We start from the raw sequence: 18,635 nt of genomic DNA, 5'->3' as shown, positions 1-18,635 counted from the left end.
GTGGAGATCAAGAGGAAATCTTTAGAAAAAGGAAGTCTTTAGATTCCCTTGGTTTCAGAGGAAGACGGTTTTACATAATGCTTTGATTTCATGAGAGGAGGTGAGTTATCAGTTATTCTGGGCTGTGAATTACAGCACGTTTGGGGGGCTTGTACCAATTTGTCTCTCTCTCTCTCACCCACCTGGACCTCCGATCCAATCTTGATGGTTTCTTTGAAGCCTCCGAGGGCACAGAGTGCAGCCACGGCCTGCCTGCCAATGGCCTGCAGCTTAGCCAGCTTTCTGCCACTGCTGCTCCCGTTCTCCAGGATACTCTCGGCGTACTTCCCCAGCTGAGGTATAAACATCAGCGCTCGGGAGAGGACCTAGAACGACCCCACAGGGTGACAAAGAGGGGTTAACATTGAAAGAAAGAGCCACCATAGTATACAGTAACAAATAAAACTGAATATGAATAGTCGCACAACCAACTTGAAGTGTCACTGGACAGATTTTATTTTATTTTAAATAAACGTCATTTTTTCTGAGTGAAAGGGTCTGTTTTGATTCATTTATTTTACTCCTGAATTTTGTTATTGCCAATTCTTTCCATGTGTACTGCGGTCCCCACTGTTGTTCTGGTGAGGGGAATAAACTACCATCTTCTGATACACATGAAGTCACCAGCCTCTTCTTTTTTACCGACAGTTTCACCAGGAGAATGTAACATAGCATGGAGGTAGGTTGACGCTACGTTCTCCTGTTCCCGTCGCCACTGAAGAGGCAACCAGACCAACCAGTAAAATTAGCTAGCGCAGCGGGATACTGCCATTTGGATACAGCTTAATTGACGATCATTCCCCACAAAGGTCTGACCAACTCTTGTTCATATATTCTGTTACCAAGTAGAAACATGGCTCAGGTTGGCAGAAGACTGATGGTGCTGCTTTACCTTTTCTGCAGTGCTGGTCCAGATCTGAGCGGTGTTGGACTCGGGGGCAGTGAGCAGGCTATGCAGCAGGGCAATCACCTCAGCAGCCATGCTGTTGGCCACATGGCCGCTGATAAATGGCCTGACAGGGTCTGTCCTGCAAAGCAGCACAGAGAGAGAGAGAGAGAGAGAGAGAGAGAGAGAGAGAGAGAGAGACAGAGAGTGAGAGAGAGAGAAATGGTCAAAAGCACAGCCAGGGAAGATTTCAGTCTAAATAATTCAGCTGTCATGTCCATGTACTGTATGTGCTAAATCAGTGGTTCCGAACCTTTTCAGGCCACGACCCATCCAAAATAATCATATTTGCTCTATGAAGCCATCTAAGAAATATGAAAAAGTTTAATCTGCAACACAATTATATACAATATGTATATATATTATATACTCGCTCTCGGCTAAGGGGTCCTTGGCCTGAAAAACGTTGAAGACCCCTCTTGTAGTGTATATTATGGCTTTACCACTGCTGAACACCACATTGTGATTTGTCCGGCTTCGTTCACAAAATGAACACATAGTAACTTACTATTGATGGCTAAATAACTTTTATTATGGGATTAACTGTCTTGTTGTCTCCCTCCATTTATTTTAGTGGAAAAAAATAAAACAAAGAAAGCGGATTATGGCAGTATATACAAAAACTAGTCATGTTACCTAATACCTAGTTGTGGGAAAGTGATATGGGTCTATACATATTATATTACGCTTTGAAATTTGAAAGACGATCTCTAGCGCCACAGAAATCGACAGATCACCCATGTCGGTGTAACACGAGTGACGATGACAACGTACGTTTACCAGTAAAAAATACCAGGCCACGTTTTTTTTATATACAGTATATTGGCAGAATCTTCTTTCTTTGCATTTGTTTATGTAAAATATGTACAATCAGAGTGAATGAAGAGAGAACAATGTTACTTCCCGTTCCTCACCCATGGACCACAGGACCTATTGATAAAGGTGATTGACACCCGTTTGACAATATTATTTATCAAGATTACTGACAATATTTGGAGTTATATCATGGCCAGGTAGCTACACGTATACAACCCAAGGTTCTAACAGAGTTCAACTTCACTTTAACCCATTAAAACCGGAAAAGCGGCCCGGATCGCTGGCCTTGCGGCCTGGGCACCTAGGCTGACAGCGTGTCGCAGGTTCGAATCCCGATCCTGATGACCTTTTCTGCGTGTCACTCCCCATCTCTCTCTCCCCATTTCCTGTCAATCTACTATATTCAAAGATTGTTAATATAGGAAGATACACATTCTCCATTGGAGCAACTAGAGGCGAAGTAGTACACAAATCCTACAAATGGTCTCCTAAGTAGGCGTGGTTTGCTTCTCCCCGGACCATCCCACCACCCTCCCCCTCCCCTCTCCCTGGCTGACAATGTCATGTGGATGTGCATTTGTGTATTTTCTTCATTAAAGAAAATAAATGCTTTACATGTTTGAAAGTAAACTGTTATTGGAAAAGATGCTTTTAAGAAACGTATGAAATTCCCCCAACAAACACACACGTATTATTCAGTCTTATTATGCTAGATGTGCTCCTGTTTCTGCTCAACATTGTAACAGGTCCTTTTATTTATAAGGTATATATTTTACCACTATAGACTATAATGTGTTTAGCATGAATGTTATGTTTAGCAAAATGTCATGATTCCCAAATCATACCCCATCAACCAAGACCGTTAATAATGGAAAATTATATTATTGAGCATTGGAACAAAAAAATTATTTAATTTTTGAAATGTCCATATTGATTTCACGTAGGCCTACTACATTCACATATAGAATCTCAGTTTATCAGTTTTTAGAACATCTTATGGGGACAGAGCATAGAGTTAAAATCTAATATAATAATAAAATCTAATATAAGGCAGGGACAGAGCCCTCTATGTCTCGTCCGTCAGACTGCAGATGGACCGAGATGGACCCTTCAGATATCTTCCCAAATCTCGCGAGAGTGTGATGCTGGGATAGAGAAAAGTCGATAATAAAGTTGATTTTCTCCTAATTTGTGTCACAAAAACAAAAGCCATTTTAGTATGAAAATCGTGCATATTTTGTGTCTTGTGACGATTGGGTCCAATATTTAGTTCAGTGACCATGGAGCTAAAGAATGGTTCAAAAGCTGTGTTCACGTTCACTCTTCCATTGGAATCAATAGACTCCAACTTGCTTCCTGTCTCCTAAAAAGGTGTCCTCCTACGTCACGCAGAAACGGGAAGTAAACCGGAAAATGCGACTCTTGCTATTTTCCTCTTGGCTATATTATCATAGGGGGCGGCCATAGCTGAGTGGTTAGTGAGCCCGCCTAGGGAGCCAGAGGCCCTGGTTGCCCCAGGTATGATTCCAGGCCAGGCCAGCAAATGTATCGAAGAAATGAAATATGTCCCTGAGCAAGACTCTTAACCCCTAATTGCTCACAGGCCCTCATTGGAAACAACACCGCAAGGACTTTCATGAACGGACCTGTTAAAGGAATTATCCTTATCAATAAAAGCAGAAAAAGCCCCAAAAAAAATATTTTAAAAAAACTATTAAAAAAAAACTGGAAAGCATCGTGTCATTTTAGATTTTAGCGTTGGCCATTCACAAATATCAGATATACAAGCTCACAGCGCGTCACTTCGTGCCGCACTGCAAGCTTTTACATCTGCTATTTTTGATCATTTTTCAAAAATCTTGAAAGTGTTTGAAAAATGTCGAATCATTCTGAATTACTAAAAAGTTGTGAGAACTACTGATCTAGAAGGCAGTTGTAAAATCGGCCTCAGGTCTTAATGGGGGTTAAGACATGTTTGTATGAAAATATGCAGAGGTTAGTTACCTGGCCAGATCTGCATTCCTGTCCCTGCAGACAGCGGTCTGAGCGGTCTTCTTCTTGTCGCCTGTGGTGATGCCTCCGGCAGCCTCCTGGGCCAAAGCCTCCACGGGCGGTCCCACGCTCACTATGAGCCCAGACTGGGCCCACTTGTTTGCCTTCCGCAGGGCAGCAGACGCCTCCTCTGTGATCACCTCACAGCTCCCACTCTGGGCAGGTCGAAAGAGAACAGCAGGGGGTTAAGGGTGTAGATGCCAGATTTTTGGCTCCGATTCAGATCCTGATTTTTAGAGTCCTACACTGCCGATTACTGTCTTGACTGATATTTTGAACAAAACAAATACGTTCAAAGGTTTCTGATCAACTTCAAAATATCTGATTGGGTTAACGTTAATCCAATCAAAGAAAGAAACACAAAAAATCTTTCCATAGATAAAAAATAAACTATTTATTTTATTTAAGGTTTATTCAGTGTGTCGCGTTGTGATTTTGTAGATCTGCTATTTATTTATCTATTTTACTTTTTAAACTAGAAATAGAAAGCCCAAAATAAGGACATCAGGTTGAAAGTGGTAAAACAAAATCGGAACGCATCGGCTGCAGTGAAATTACACCACACAAAGTGGCGATATCATTTTGTTGAATGCTTGCAGACAATGACAATAAAAGGGATTCTGGATTGCTGATACCGATAATAATAATTGCCAATATATTGCCAATATATTGGTCTGGCTTGATTAGGGTGTTTCAGTCTTCATGTTCTTATTGGGTCATAGTGAATCTCACCTTGGTCATGTCTCTGTCCATCTTCACGACCTTCTCCATGTTGGCTCCTGTGCCGAGGCGGAAGGGCCGTCCCTCTGAGCTGCTGCATGTCAGTGGAGGAGACAAGAGCAGCGACGTCAGGCAAGTAGGCCTATCACAATTATGACATAATCGTCTAATCGCAATTATTTGAGATAATCGCAATTATTTTTGCATAATTGTCATAATCGTTTCCATGTTGAAAGATTTTCACACATTGTCAAATATAAAATAAAAATATATATAAAATAAAGCAGAATTAGGCTTAATTTACAAGCTGTAAGCTTGTAGAACTGCTATTTCTGCTTTATTTAAAATGATTGAATTTGTCAATAATTTCTTTGTATATTTAAGTTATTTGTCATATATGCCCTTTGCAATTTGTGATTATTATGCCTAAAAATCAAACCCCTTTTTTAAGTTGTATTCATATGTTCCAATGTTAAATGCCAAAAATACAATTAAATCGTTAATCGCAATTATTTGTGACAATTAATTGCAACTTAAATTTGTAATCGTGACAGCCCTTCAGGCAAGCACTGAGAAAGTTTGCATATTATGACATGCTAGGAAAAGGGACGCTAAGGATTACATTTATGATATTTCTGATATACGGTATGTACCATATGTCAGAAATAAGGCACATTCTGACATGACAGTGAGGAGAAACATGAAAGTGACATGTCATTCTCTTCTGGGGGTCCCTGGCACAGAACATTTTCAGATGGGGGTCCGCGGCCAAATATATCAATTTGTGGGTCCTTGGCACGCAAACGTTCGAGAACGAGAAGGCATTTGTGGAATCGGCCTCAGGTCTCAATGGGTCAAAGTGAATCCAAACCTGAGTAGTGGTTGTAGGACCTCATGAGATGACTGGTCCTCTCTCTTGTGAATAAAGATGGACAGCTTTCCGTCCACGGCCTCCCCCTCCTCCCCGCCGTCCTTATCGGATTTCAGAGCTCCTTTGGAACTGGCACGGGACAGGCTGGTGTCGGGCTCCGAGGAACTTGGTGACAGCAGTGTCTGGCAGCCTGCCACGGAACATTACAGATCATAAAATGACCCCCCTCACACATCGCTGGGCACCATATCTCTCCAATAACCCTCCCCTCTCAGCACTAGGCCTGTCACAATTATTACATAATCGTCTAATCGCAATTATTTGAGATTATAGCTATTATTTTTGCATAATCGTCTCCATGTTGAAAAATGTTTACACATTTTCAAATATGAAAAAAAAACACAAAAAGTCACAAAGTGACCCGTTGCAAGCTTGTAGATTAGCTATTTCTGCAATTTTTACAGGTATACAATTATTAAATATGCAAACATTTCTTTGTATGTTTAAGTTATTTGTCATATCTGCCCTGTGCAATTTTTTTTTATGAAGCCCAAAAGGCATTATTCATATGTTCCAATGTTCAATGCCAAACACACAATTAACTCATTCAGTGCCTGACTTATTTCTGGCAGTTTGGCTCTGAGTGCCAGAGCCAAAATTCATTGTAAAAAAAAAGTGCTTAGGAGCCGAGATACAGCCTTTTTCAGTAAGAAGTTAAACAAGAAGTGAATGGAGCAGAACATTTTCAAATCATCATATCTTGGGTTCTGAATTTTTTTTGGACGTCTTAGACGTCCAGTAGCACAGGGCTTATGATACAACGGACGTCTTAGACGTCCAGTGGCACTGAATGAGTTAATCGCATTATTTCAGTGACAATTAATCGTCAACTTAACTTTGTAATGGTGACATCCCTAAAGACAGAGAGCAACCAACCACGTCAAATTCCCTGTGTGTGGGTGAATGTCCCAATGAACTGGGTCCTGAATGATTCCACGACTGTGGATCTCATTACCAAAAACATGTCCAGCTGAAGAGGCCTAATAAAGTACCTGGCACGACGTAGTCCGCCAGCTTGGCCAGCAGCAGGGCGGCGATCCGCGAGGCGGGGTCGTTGGCGTCCTGCTGCTCGGCGTCCAGGGTGTTGATGGAGTAGCTCCAGGACGGCAGGGCCACGTTGCCGCAGTCCTCCACGCTCATGAGGGGCAGCGCCGCCCGGCACAGCTGCAGGATGATCAGCACCAGCTTCGGGGAGGGCCGCTGGTCCAGCAGCAGAGACAGGAGCTTAGACACGCAGGCTGGCTGGCTTAGGATGGCTTTCCCTATGTGGCTCCTATAAAAAGGAACAAAAACAAAACGGTAGATTAATAATGAATTATTATAATTACTGGTGGGGACGCATTGGTGGGTGAATGGGATAGTGTGGTCGACCATATGGTTGCAACATCTCTAAAGTTTGACTCCTATCCTCCGTGGTTGGCTGACATTTTGTGAATACTTTCTTTCTTTTTTTTACCCATTAAAACCGAGAAAGTGTCATTTTAGATTTTAGCTATATACATACGTAGCAACATACGTTCTTTAGAAAACTCTTAAGATTTAGAATAGTGGTTCTCAAAAATACAAGATCTACAAGCTCACTGCGTGTCACTTTGTGCGAGCTTGTACATCTATTTTTTTTACATTTTTGAAAAATCTTGAACATTTTGAAAAAAAAAGTATCTTTTTCTTTAGAAGGCATTTGTAGAATCAGGCCTTAACACATTAACCGCCAAGAACGTAGTCCTACGGTCCGTTAAATCCAACTGTTAAGCGCCGAGACCGTAGCCCTACGGTCCACGGTCTTTTCGCGCTATTCACTTCCGGGTTCACTTTCGGAATTTTTTTTATCCACTTCCGTTTCCGGTTTGATGACCGGAAATAGAATTATTTGGGATCCGGTTTTGACGATCACGCCCGCTCCCATTCTACAGACGAAACTGAAACTCAATTCTCTTCCTGTAGTTTTTTCTCCTCGCATTTCACTGTTTAACGTAATCCGCTCTAACTACAACATGGATGCCCCGTTTGACACGCGATCTTCACTGGGAGATACAGGGAGATCTCGCGGATGTAAACAGACCGTGTAGAGCTCAATCTTAAGTATTTTAACAAGATCTATGGCGACATGAAAAAAACAAAAAAACAACAAAAACACCTTGGCACTGGTGAGTACATTATGAGATTAACCTCTGGCGGTCGATGTGTTAATGGGTTAATGAAACAAGCAATTAATGTTTCATGATTATGTTTTCTGTACCGTTTACCTGGACAGGTCATTGCTATGTTTTCTGTACTCAACAAGTACTGACAGAATGTTTACCTGGACAGGTCATTGAGCAGGCTGAGCACGTCCTGCAGGGCATCGTTGCCCGCTGCCTGGTTGCCACAGCACTCTGTGGCTCGGGCCAGGTGATTGGTCAGAAGGCTGGACACCTGCCGCGCCAGACCAGAGTGCACTGCATCGGTCGAGCCACCTTTGAGAAGCAACAGGGAGATATCAGAGATTGTTGCGAGCTTTTAGCCCTGCAAAAGTTTAAACAAAAAAAGTCACAACTTTTCATCAAACAATTCAAAAATGTTTCCAAAGTATTTCATAAAAATAAATAAAAATAATGTTACGTTTAAGAAGTAGAGAAAATAGCAGATCCACAAGCTTGCTACGCGGCGCGAAGCGACGCGTTGTGAGTGAGCTTGTTGATCTGCTATTTTCACTGGTTTGGGTCCCGGGCAAACGTCTAATTTCTCTTTTGGGTCTTGTGTTACAAAGTTTGAGAAGCAATAGGGAGATCTCAGAGATAGGAGATTGTTGTGAGCTTTTAGCTCTGCCATTTTTGTTTAGTTTTGTCGGTTTTATTTTAAGGCATGTCCAAAATAGGGATGCCAGGTTGAAAGTGGTTAAGTTCTTGTGCTATACATATAAATCCTAGGTCTGCAGTTCCTTTCATGACTCAGCATCTGCCAATGTTGCATCTTCTAAATATGATTCTGTCTTCATCCCACGTTGTTGGCAGGATGTACAAAATATGTCTTTGAGAGAGGAACACTACAATGTATTTTTTTTCTTTTTATAAATACTGAGTTCTTCCCACAAATAACACATTTGTGGGAATTTCTTCTTTTTTTTTTAATCCATTAAGACCGGGAACGCATCTGTGTCATTTTAAGATTTCTTTGGCTATTCAAAAATAGCAGATATACAAGCTCATAGCACGGCACCGAGAGCAGCGCTATGAGCTTGCACATCTGCTATTTAGAAAACATTTTTAGATATGCATTTGGCCACGAACCCCCACCTCAAAATGTTTTGTTCCAGGGGCCGCCTCAGAAGCAAAGATTTGAGTTACAAATTGTTCGCTTTAAAAATATATACATTCAAAGATTTGCACACATTTTCATGATTTTTCAAAGCTTGTATATCTTCTATTTTTGAACAGCCAAAGAAATCAAAAAATGATGCGTTCCCAGATTGCATGGGTTAAAAAGCCACAGTGTCTTTACAACAAGCAGCCAGAATGAGGCTGACTGACATACCTTCCACTTTCTCCCATTCGATGCAGCGATTGGCCAGGACCTGGAAGGCCGCCCAGGCCATGGTGGCCACCTTCTGCTTCTTGGTTTGTTTCTCGTTGGAGCTGCATTCCCTCTGGCCGCTGAGGCTACACAGGCGGTCCATGAGCTGCACCAGACCACTCCGTACCAGACACTGCTCCTCACTCCTAGGGGAGCACAGTAGGGGGGGTGCAATCATTTCATTTGATTACTAAAAAATATATACATTTTGATCAAATAAAACATTTTGGTGGAAGAATGTCATAAATATTTTCTTGTTATCAAACGCATAAACAGAAATTCAAAAGTAGCGACATTTTCAGATCTACACGCTCAAGGTTGCTATGCGATGCACTGTGAGCTTGTAGATCGGCTAGTTTAACTATTTTTGCACGACACTGTTGTGCAACGAAGTATGAATTAATCAGATTTATTGTTTGATTGATCGATTATAAAACAAAAACTTTTTTCCACTTGATTGGTTGATACAAAAATACAATAATAACATGCTTCTCGATCATTCAATTAATCAAAAAAGAAAACAATTGATACTTGCAGCCCCAGAGTGCAGAGGCAACACATACAGTATGAAGCTATGGTCAATTGGTTTATTTGTAACAAGATAATAGAAAGGAAATAGAAGATGATGTATAGACATAGCTCGCAGCTTGAGCTTGTATACAGTACATGCTATTTTTGAAAAATCTTGAAAGCGTGAGAACTACTAAATTAATCCTCTCTTGCCTGGTGTAGGGTTAGATAAATAAGACATAAGAAAAACATGTATCAAATCAATTCTCTTGCCTGGTGTAGGGGATTGTGCAAAGCATTCCGATGCTGTTGGCACAGGCGATGGGATAGCGAGCGCAGAGAGACACCACAGAGGTCATGGTCTCCCCAAAGGCTTCCTGCACCTGCTCCACCATGCCACCACAGGTCAGCTCTTCAATCCTGATGAAAACACATCATAATAAAAAAGATCATAAAAATAAAAATAAATCCAAAGTTTTCACAACTTTTGTCCCAAAATAATTAGCAACAGTATAACGCAGTGGTTCTCAACCTTTTCAGGCCGTGACCCCCAAAATAATCATATTTGAATTGGGGACCCCCCAAAATAATCATATTTGAACTGGGGACCCCCCCAAAATAATCATATTTGAACTGGGGACCCCCCACCCTGACAAGCACTTGGAATGTCAGAGTTGAGGCATTAAAATTGTGTTCGGTTCCACAGATAAATATTGTGAAAATAGCCCTGGGGGTCCCGACCCACAGGTTGAGAATCACTGGTATAACGTATATATTTTGACGTCTACGCGTATAGGGTGTTACTCGCACCTGGGGCCGCCTTGCAGCACCATTGTGACCGGCCCCACCAGATGTGTGACTCCGCCCACTCTGACGGCGGCGGTGAGCAGCTCCCTCATATGAACCAGGGCCTGCTTCCGCGTGCTGCCACGCCTCCACCGCGTCTGGGCCGCCGACAGGAAACTGCTACTGGACACCTGGAGGAAGCAGTGGTCAACATATACGCTTCAATTATGTTTGACTCACACAAAATATTATTGACCCCCGGCTTAAAACCAGTGTTGATTTCGTTGACTAAAACTATGACAAAAAATGTTCGTCGACTACCTTTTTTCACTGACAAAAACTAAATAAAAACAAAATAAAAGCTAAGCTACGATGACTAAAAACTAAGACTACGTTATTGACAATTTCATCAACAAATAAAAACTAGACTAAAATGTTAGTGAGGGACTAGTGGAAAAGAGATCCAGTAGAACTAAAAGACAAGTCATTTTATGTTTGGTTGCACTCGGGTGTTGCACTCTGAAAATAGCAGATCTACAAGCTCACAACGAGTCGCGCTGCGTTGTGAGCTTGTAGATCGGCTATTTTCAGCATGCATCCACCAAATGCAACCACCAAAATTCATTTTAGTCGACTAAATCAACTGTAGATTTAGTCGAAGACTGTATAATCTTATGATATTTAATGGACGAAACTAGACAAAAACTAAAACATTTCAGATGACTAAAATATGACAAACTAAATGGAATTTTATTCAAAAGACTGACTAAAACCAAATAAAAATTTGCTGTCAAAATCACTGCTTAAAAACAGGCAGAGCGGACGGTAGTATACTTACAGACTGATCAGGCGTAGTCCCGATGAAGGCGAAGAGCTGTCCCAGCAGCACGCTGTATGTGGGCTTGTCACGGCTGTCCTCGATGAACAGTGACTGCAGCAGGGTGAAAGAACTGCTGCGGTGACTGGTCGGGTGGTGTCGCCTCCTGGAGATGTTGAACATGCACATATTTAGAGGCGGAGTGGGTAGAGAGGCCGTTTGGAAATCTGAAGGTCGCTGGTTCGACCCTTGGCTTGCCCAGTATACGTGTCGAAGTGTCCCTGAGCAAAACACTTAACCCCTAACAGCTCACCCCCGTGTGCTCTTCTGAGCAGCCGTCTGCTGGGTGAATGCAGAAAAGTAATTTCCCCTCCCCCAGGGATCAGTAAATATTCCTGTTTCTTTAACCACATTTTTTTCCAGGTAGGATGGTGAGGGGATGCAGGATGATATGCAACAATACATGCAACACAGGTCTTTAAGAAGGATACAAACCCAGGACATTGAGACTGTGTGATCAGTGCATTAAATGGCACAGCCAACAGAGCCATCAAGTTTTCTAAAGTGGCAGAGATATTACAAGATAAAGAAACAGAAAAAGACATACCTTTGAGTGGCGTGTGTGAACTCTAGGTCCTGGTTGGCGATCATCTCCAGGTCAGAGGGAGCAGACATGCTGCGCAGGAAGACTGGCTGTTTTACCATGGGGTTCGTCGTCTTGGCGTCCGACACCGACTTCGAGGCTGGGACAGTGCATGAGGAGAACATAGAGGGATTGGATAAACATTTAAGCCTGATTTAGGGTACGGTCACTCACAGCGTATGATGACTTACATGCACATTCAATGCAAGCGAAGGAGCGGCGCTTCCGGGTGCGAAGCATTGTCGCATCACGTGCCATCACATTTGACACGACGTGCGTTGGCCACTCCCCTTCACTTACGCATGTGTGACTGTACCCTTATGCTTCATTGCGTGCTGGTGTTGTTTGCCTAAAACAGCCAGTCAGCAACCTATTTTAAGTGCGCAACAAACTATGTTTTGAGTATTAACACAATAACTGCCAAAGACGTTTATAAACGTCTTTGGGAATTCAGCTATTGACTGCCAAAGACGTTTAAAAACGTCATAAAAAAAAAAAAAAAAAAAAAAATTTCTAAAAAGATTCTCTAATTATTTAGTATTGACTATAGTATTGACTATTGTTAAAATTCAAACGGACAAACAATTCACATTGTTTTTTGGTTTGAAACTACTGGTTTTGAGCTATTTTCAAACATCAAACAACACATGACAACAAGGTCATAATGACCTCGTTGACATTTGTGAAACCACACCTGAATCTCATCTGTGATTAGAAATTATCTGGGATCAATCATACTGGAGAAAAATATTCTGTGGCTATGCGAAAAGGTACCAAAATCGTTCAAAACCCTGGCAGAGGCTACAGACTGTTCTGAAAAAACTCTGGCAGTCAATGTGTTAACCTCAATGCCATTACACTTGACTCTGACAGAGTCTGCATCAAATCTGGTACTTATCCTTCAAATAATCAATATCTCATTCTTCAGTAAGACACTTCAGATACCTTGCAAGGTGCAAAGATGCAAGATCGCAAGATTTTCAACATGTGCAGCGAGTTTCATAAGTATAGTTTCATTGAGCAAATGGTCAATGGTAAATTACTGCATGAGACAAAAACAATTACAAAAAAAAAATGCCACAATAAGGTTTCAGTTAACAACGAATCATGTAACCTCCTAAAGAATAAAACATACCTGGTCCTGGTGTGCCAGCGGGTGTGCTGTTCAGACTCCTGCTGTGAGGGCCGATGGTTACGTGCAAAAGCAGTTCAGTGCGATTCATCAGGCTCTTCACCAGAGCTTTGGTTTTAGCCAGTGGGGTGCTACTCTTCATGTGCATGGAGTTTACCTCCTGGAAAAACTTCTCCCTGTTGGTGCATCGGATAAAAAGCGGAGACTGAAGTGAGTCGTTCTTCTTGGTAATTGGGACGCTTACCTCAGGCCAAGCGCACCCCTCACCCCCGTCCCCCGGTTAAGCAGCTGTATTAATTTGAATCGATTTACCTCAGTGCAAGGACAACATTCTCCAAATCGCTGAAGTCGAGAGGGACCTCCTTCAGCGAGCACAGCAGTTCCAGCTCCTTAATTTTGTTCTGGTAAATGAAAACAATAAATCATGAAGCATCAGCGCCGCCACGCTGCACATAATCTCAGGAGAACGAGTCGCGGTGGCATGCGCGGTGACAGCGGGCATACCTCAAAGAAATGGTAGTCATGGAAGAACGGAGCATTGTTCTCCAGCTTTCCCTGCTGGGCCTCCTCTACCTCATTCTGCCACTTCTGTTCCAGTTCTGCTACGCTCTGAAAGTCAACACAGGACACAATTGGAACCAAAGATGGAATATTCTAACCAACCTTCAATGCAACTACCACTTTTTCTTATATATATATAGCCCCCACTTAGTTTTTTCACACACCTATCATATTCTACTGACAATTTGCTTACCCATTTATTTTGTGGGGAATAAGTAACCTAATACTAATAATACACTAATAATAAACTATTAGGCATGTAACGATTCACTCAATTCACAATACGATTCGAATCATGATACTAGGTTCACGATACGATTTTTTTTCTTTTTTCTCATTCTCTTTTTATCAATTCTCTTACAAAGATCCTGTATTTTCTTTTTTTTACACGCCCTCTGCTGTTTACATTGCGATACATTTTTTATTAAATCGATTTAAATTGTCACCAGTTTGAATCGATTTTAAATCGATTTACGATAAATCGTTACATGCCTATAAACTATGCTACTTGGATATAGGAAACTGAGGGTAGAGAGGGACCAACATGCAAAAGTCACCTTCCAGAATCAAACTGGGGACATTGCGATTATGTGGTACTATCCAGTCTGCAAATAAACAGGAAAGCCAAAAACACAAATTTGAAGGCTGAATCCAGCAGTTTCACTGAGCATTTCGTATCGGTCGGGTGGAAACCTCAACCACATATGTCCAAAACTGTTACTTTTCAGGATTCAAATTCAAAAGTATCAAAAGAAGCAGATCTACAAGCTCAAAACGTGCCACTTCGCACCGCGTTTGGAGCTTGCAGATCTGCTACTGTTGTGTGACACTGTAGTGTGATCAAGTAGGGGCATTAATTTATGAAACAAATACAAAAAGTTAGAATATGGAGATAAGAGGCTTCTGCCTGACGGAAACCATGGCACACACACAACGCTGTTTACCTGCAGCTGCCGTTGCATGGCATTGATCTTCTTGAAGGTCTCCGCCATGATCTTACAGACCAGGTCGTACTCCTCGGCGTGCTCCTCGCGGTACTGGAAGTTGACCAGCGACTGAAGGCCGTCCACCAGCGTCAGATGCTTTATGACACACGACACTATGACCTCCTCCATCACATCTGGTCTGATCACCTCCCTGAAAAAGAGGATTGAAGTTAACTCATTCAGTGCCACTCGACGTCTAAGACGTCCGTTGTACTTGAAAATGTTCTGCTCCATTCACTTCTTGTTTATTTTCTTACTGAAAAAGGCTGTATCTCGGCTCTTAAGCACTTTTTTTTTTACAATGAATTTTGGCTCTGGCACTCAGAGCCAAACTGCCAGAAATAAGTCAGGCACTGAATGAGTTAATCAAAAGACCCGAGGCCAATTCTACAAAATGTCTTCCAAACGTGTGTTGCTATATTAGTGGTTCTCAAACTTTTTTATGTCAAGGACCCCTGAAATGATATGTATTTGGCTGCGGACCGGCATCTAAAAATGTTTTGTTCCAGGGAACCCCCCCAGAAGCAAAGATTTGAGTAAAAAAAAAAAATCACTATAAAAAAATATATATATATATATATATATTTGCACACGATTTTTGAATAGCCAACCAATGTACTATATTTAAATACTGGTAGCTAAAATAAAAAATTACACAGATGCTTCCCCGGTTTGAATGGGTTAACATGCCGGACACGGTCGGGAATAATGCAGACAGCATTTTGTACACCCTTTGGAGTTAACCACACAAATCCAAACATTCTTATTCTATACATGTCATTAATTATTATAGGCTGAAAATTCTCAAAACGCCTATAGGCTCAATTCATAGTCCGCTGTACGCTGGTGTCGTACGGTGAAAATAGATGATCTGCAAGCTCACAACGTGTCACAACGCAACACATTGTGAGCTTATAGATCAGTTATTTTGTGCAGTGCGACACTGTCACACACAATTCAGGCTCAAGTGGTTAAATTAACACGTTTAAGACTCCATGAACCAGTGGTTCTCAAACTTTTTCATGTCAAGGACCCCCAAAATGATATGTATTTGGCCGTGGACCCTCATCTTAAATATTTTGTTCAGGGGACCCCCAGAAGCAAAGATTTGAGTTACAAATGTTCGCTTAAATTTTTTTATATATTCAAAAGGTTTGCACAAATTTTCATACTGTACATTTTTCAAAAATAGCAGATCTACAGTACAAGCTCATAGTGCGGCACTCGGTGCCACGCTATGAGCTTGTATATCTGCTATTTTTGAATAGCCAAAGTATAAAAGGTTAAACACATTTTGCTGGGGACCCCCTGGAACCCCACCAATGCCATGAACAGTACATAACCCTCTTACTTAATGCTGGGCCGGAACTGAGGTCGCGCCCTGCCGGACACCTCTCGTAGCCTTCCCATGATGCCCGGAGGCAGGCGGATGCGGGGCAAGTCGAAGTAGGCCCCCGGCATGAGGCCCGGGGGTGGGATGAGCACGTCAGAAGGGTAGGTGAACTCCCTGTCCTCATCGATGGTCAGCGGTAAGGGGGAGGGGCTGGGCGTTAGAGCCGGAGAGATGGCACCGTTTGCCTCCACCTGCCATTGGCACCTGAACACAATCACAACAGTTTTTTTTGTTGTTGTTGCTGAAATAGCAACTATTACCGGTACATCAAATTATATATAATAATTAGGCATGTAACGATTCACTCAACTCATGATACGATTCCAATCACGATACTAGGTTCACGATACGATTTTTCACAATCTTTCTAAACACAAAAGTAGTTTCCAGACAAATGACCGAAAAATCCACAAATCCAGTATCATCATCTTTTTTATTTTTTTTTACAATACTGTGTTTTCTCTTATCCTCTTTTCAATACAGTAGTAAATGACTGAAAACTCTTTTTCTTTATCAATTCTCTTACAAAGATCCTGTATTTTCTTCTTTGTTTCCTGCTGTTTGCGTCACAATAAATTTTTTATTCAATCGATTTAAATTCTCACCAGTTTGAATCGATTTACGATAAATCCTTACATGCCTAATAATAATAAACTCCATTATATAGAACTATTTTATATATACAAATAATTGTTTTTTTTATAAGTCTGACTCTTATAATAAACTCTTCCACATTTCATGTAGGGCCCTGCTAACCTAACCTAACCTAACATTTAACATAACATCAGCTAGAGCTATATTGAATTGCCCAGAGCTTTATGGGTTCTGCTTCTTACATTACAGTGCATGGTTTGGCCCAATCAATATTCCTTGCTTCAGTGAAGGCTCTGTGATAAAAAAATGTATCACTTCATTTTTGCTGCGTCACCTTTGGAGCAGCTTTGAGCAGAGCAGATCATGGCAGGCCTCCTCCTCTGGCGTCACCTCTGGCCCATTATACAGGATGCGAAGCATGGAGCAGGCCAGCACTGACAGACCCAATGCCAGGTCTGCCAGGAAGGGAAGGCCCCCAGAGACATCCTCGGACGACTCCTGAAAAAACAGATGGTCGGTTATCAGGATAAGCTGATGATGACGCCGATCTGATGACGTTCTGTGATGGCATTATCGTCATAAAATAGGAAGACGGTACAGATATTCTTGTGACATTTCACCTGAGCTCTGACGGTGCAGGAGAACCCCCACATGGCTTTATCGGGGGTGTTGTGTTCTCGGCCACTCCGCATCTCGAAGGAGAAGGTCACGGTATCGCCCTCAACCTTTAGTGCAAAAAATTTAACAATGACATTTTAAGGGACGATTAATTGTCACACAAATAATAGCGATTAGCGATTTAATTGTGCTTTTGTCGTTGAACACTGGCACATATGAATAATAAAATAAATCTGTTTAGCTTTTAGGCTTTGATGTTGCACAGGGCAGATTAGACAAATAACCTAATTATACATAGAAATGACTGACAAATGTAATAATCTTATACTTTATACAAACATGAATAGTGGAAATAGCAGATCTACAAGCTCACAACGCATCGCATCACGATGCGTTGTGAGCTTGTAGATCTGCTATTTCCACAACTACTTTTTGAAAATGTTTGAAACATGGAAACGATTATGCAAAATAATTGAGATTATCTCAAATAATAGCGATTAGACGATTATGTAATAACAAGTGACAGGCCTAGTAGCACTTCCAGACTCTTAATGCATTATGATTGTATAGCGGTCTTGTCTGATTGAATGCATTTTTCCTCTTACCTTGACCAGGTCTTTGGGCCAGCCTGTCCCCAGAACACTGCGACTACCGTACCCCAGCGTGTTTCCTCCGTACTCGGTTACCTTGCGGCTGTTGGTGTTCGGCCCAGCGTAGATTACCAACTGAAATATCAAACACGCCATTCAGTAATATAAAGGGTAACATTACACACTAGGATTGCTTCGGTGTCTTAGCCTGGTTCCAGACAAATCTGCCATTGCAACAAAAAAAATGTCTGTGGTAGATTAGGTCTGGCCCCTCTCAATAGAGATTGTATTTCTCTCCCTCCAAAGTTGTGAGGGACCAATCAGGGCCCAGTATGCAAATATAGGGCGGGTTTATCACCAGAGGCATTTTCGGAAATGCAGGTTCCACACAGACATTCCAGACTAATATCTACGCAGTGATATTAGTCTGGCCATGCCAGGCTAACGGTGTCTGGTGTTACACAGTGTGTGCACACCGCTAACGTTATTTGCCCACTGATAAAAGTTTAAAAAAATAAAACCCCTTCAGTTCAGTTTCATGGGAATGTTCTTTTAACATGCTAAGTTTATTACACGGCTTGGTTGAATGCTTGATTCTGATTGGTCAATTGTTGAATTTCAGCGGTGTATTATTTCTGGATAATGACCGATGAGCTCAATAACAGACCGCTGTCTGATCAAAGACTCAGAACACCTGCTCATATCGACCTGAGCTGCTTGATTTTAAGCTGTATCCAGCATGACAGCCATGTAAACAAACACACCATGTCATTTACAAGTTACAACTAAACGTTGCTCTCAAGAATGTTTTTGAAAACATTTGAAGCCAGAAATAGAAAATTCAGTAACCAATTTTTTTCTCTATTTGATCAACTACACTTCCTTGTTTTCCGAGGCGACCGTGTCCGCCCAGCACAACACTTATGGAATACTTTAATTGCCGTTAGCA

General features: G+C 41.7%; 1 protein-coding gene across 9 annotated transcripts in view; it reads right to left on the bottom strand.

Annotated features, from left to right (window-relative positions):
* hectd4 (HECT domain E3 ubiquitin protein ligase 4) overlaps window positions 1–18,635 on the bottom strand; it is a 92,825-nt gene that overhangs the window by 43,028 nt on the left and 31,162 nt on the right. For 5 of the 9 annotated variants that reach the window (XM_080432040.1, XM_080432045.1, XM_080432047.1 and 2 more), the window contains exons 22-41: window positions 17,702–17,821; window positions 17,099–17,203; window positions 16,813–16,976; window positions 15,843–16,088; window positions 14,438–14,642; window positions 13,449–13,553; window positions 13,257–13,345; window positions 12,948–13,120; window positions 11,777–11,912; window positions 11,191–11,335; window positions 10,377–10,543; window positions 9,840–9,986; window positions 9,018–9,202; window positions 7,807–7,960; window positions 6,497–6,777; window positions 5,445–5,634; window positions 4,586–4,667; window positions 3,806–4,008; window positions 932–1,067; window positions 183–365 (exon numbers count right to left, since the gene is read on the bottom strand). In XM_080432040.1, the coding sequence (XP_080288166.1) occupies window positions 183–365; window positions 932–1,067; window positions 3,806–4,008; window positions 4,586–4,667; window positions 5,445–5,634; window positions 6,497–6,777; window positions 7,807–7,960; window positions 9,018–9,202; window positions 9,840–9,986; window positions 10,377–10,543; window positions 11,191–11,335; window positions 11,777–11,912; window positions 12,948–13,120; window positions 13,257–13,345; window positions 13,449–13,553; window positions 14,438–14,642; window positions 15,843–16,088; window positions 16,813–16,976; window positions 17,099–17,203; window positions 17,702–17,821 (3,216 nt within the window). The remainder of the gene's footprint in view (window positions 1–182; window positions 366–931; window positions 1,068–3,805; window positions 4,009–4,585; window positions 4,668–5,444; window positions 5,635–6,496; window positions 6,778–7,806; window positions 7,961–9,017; window positions 9,203–9,839; window positions 9,987–10,376; window positions 10,544–11,190; window positions 11,336–11,776; window positions 11,913–12,947; window positions 13,121–13,256; window positions 13,346–13,448; window positions 13,554–14,437; window positions 14,643–15,842; window positions 16,089–16,812; window positions 16,977–17,098; window positions 17,204–17,701; window positions 17,822–18,635) is intronic. The other 4 variants (XM_080432042.1, XM_080432044.1, XM_080432046.1 and 1 more) reach the window with 1 other exon arrangement.

The sequence above is a fragment of the Gymnoscopelus braueri genome (genome assembly GCF_963280865.1).
Source record: "Gymnoscopelus braueri genome assembly, chromosome: 7".
Lineage (NCBI taxonomy): Eukaryota > Metazoa > Chordata > Actinopteri > Myctophiformes > Myctophidae > Gymnoscopelus > Gymnoscopelus braueri.
The sequence above is the reverse complement of the archived record's forward strand: the minus strand, read 5'-3'. Positions and strand labels throughout refer to the sequence as shown.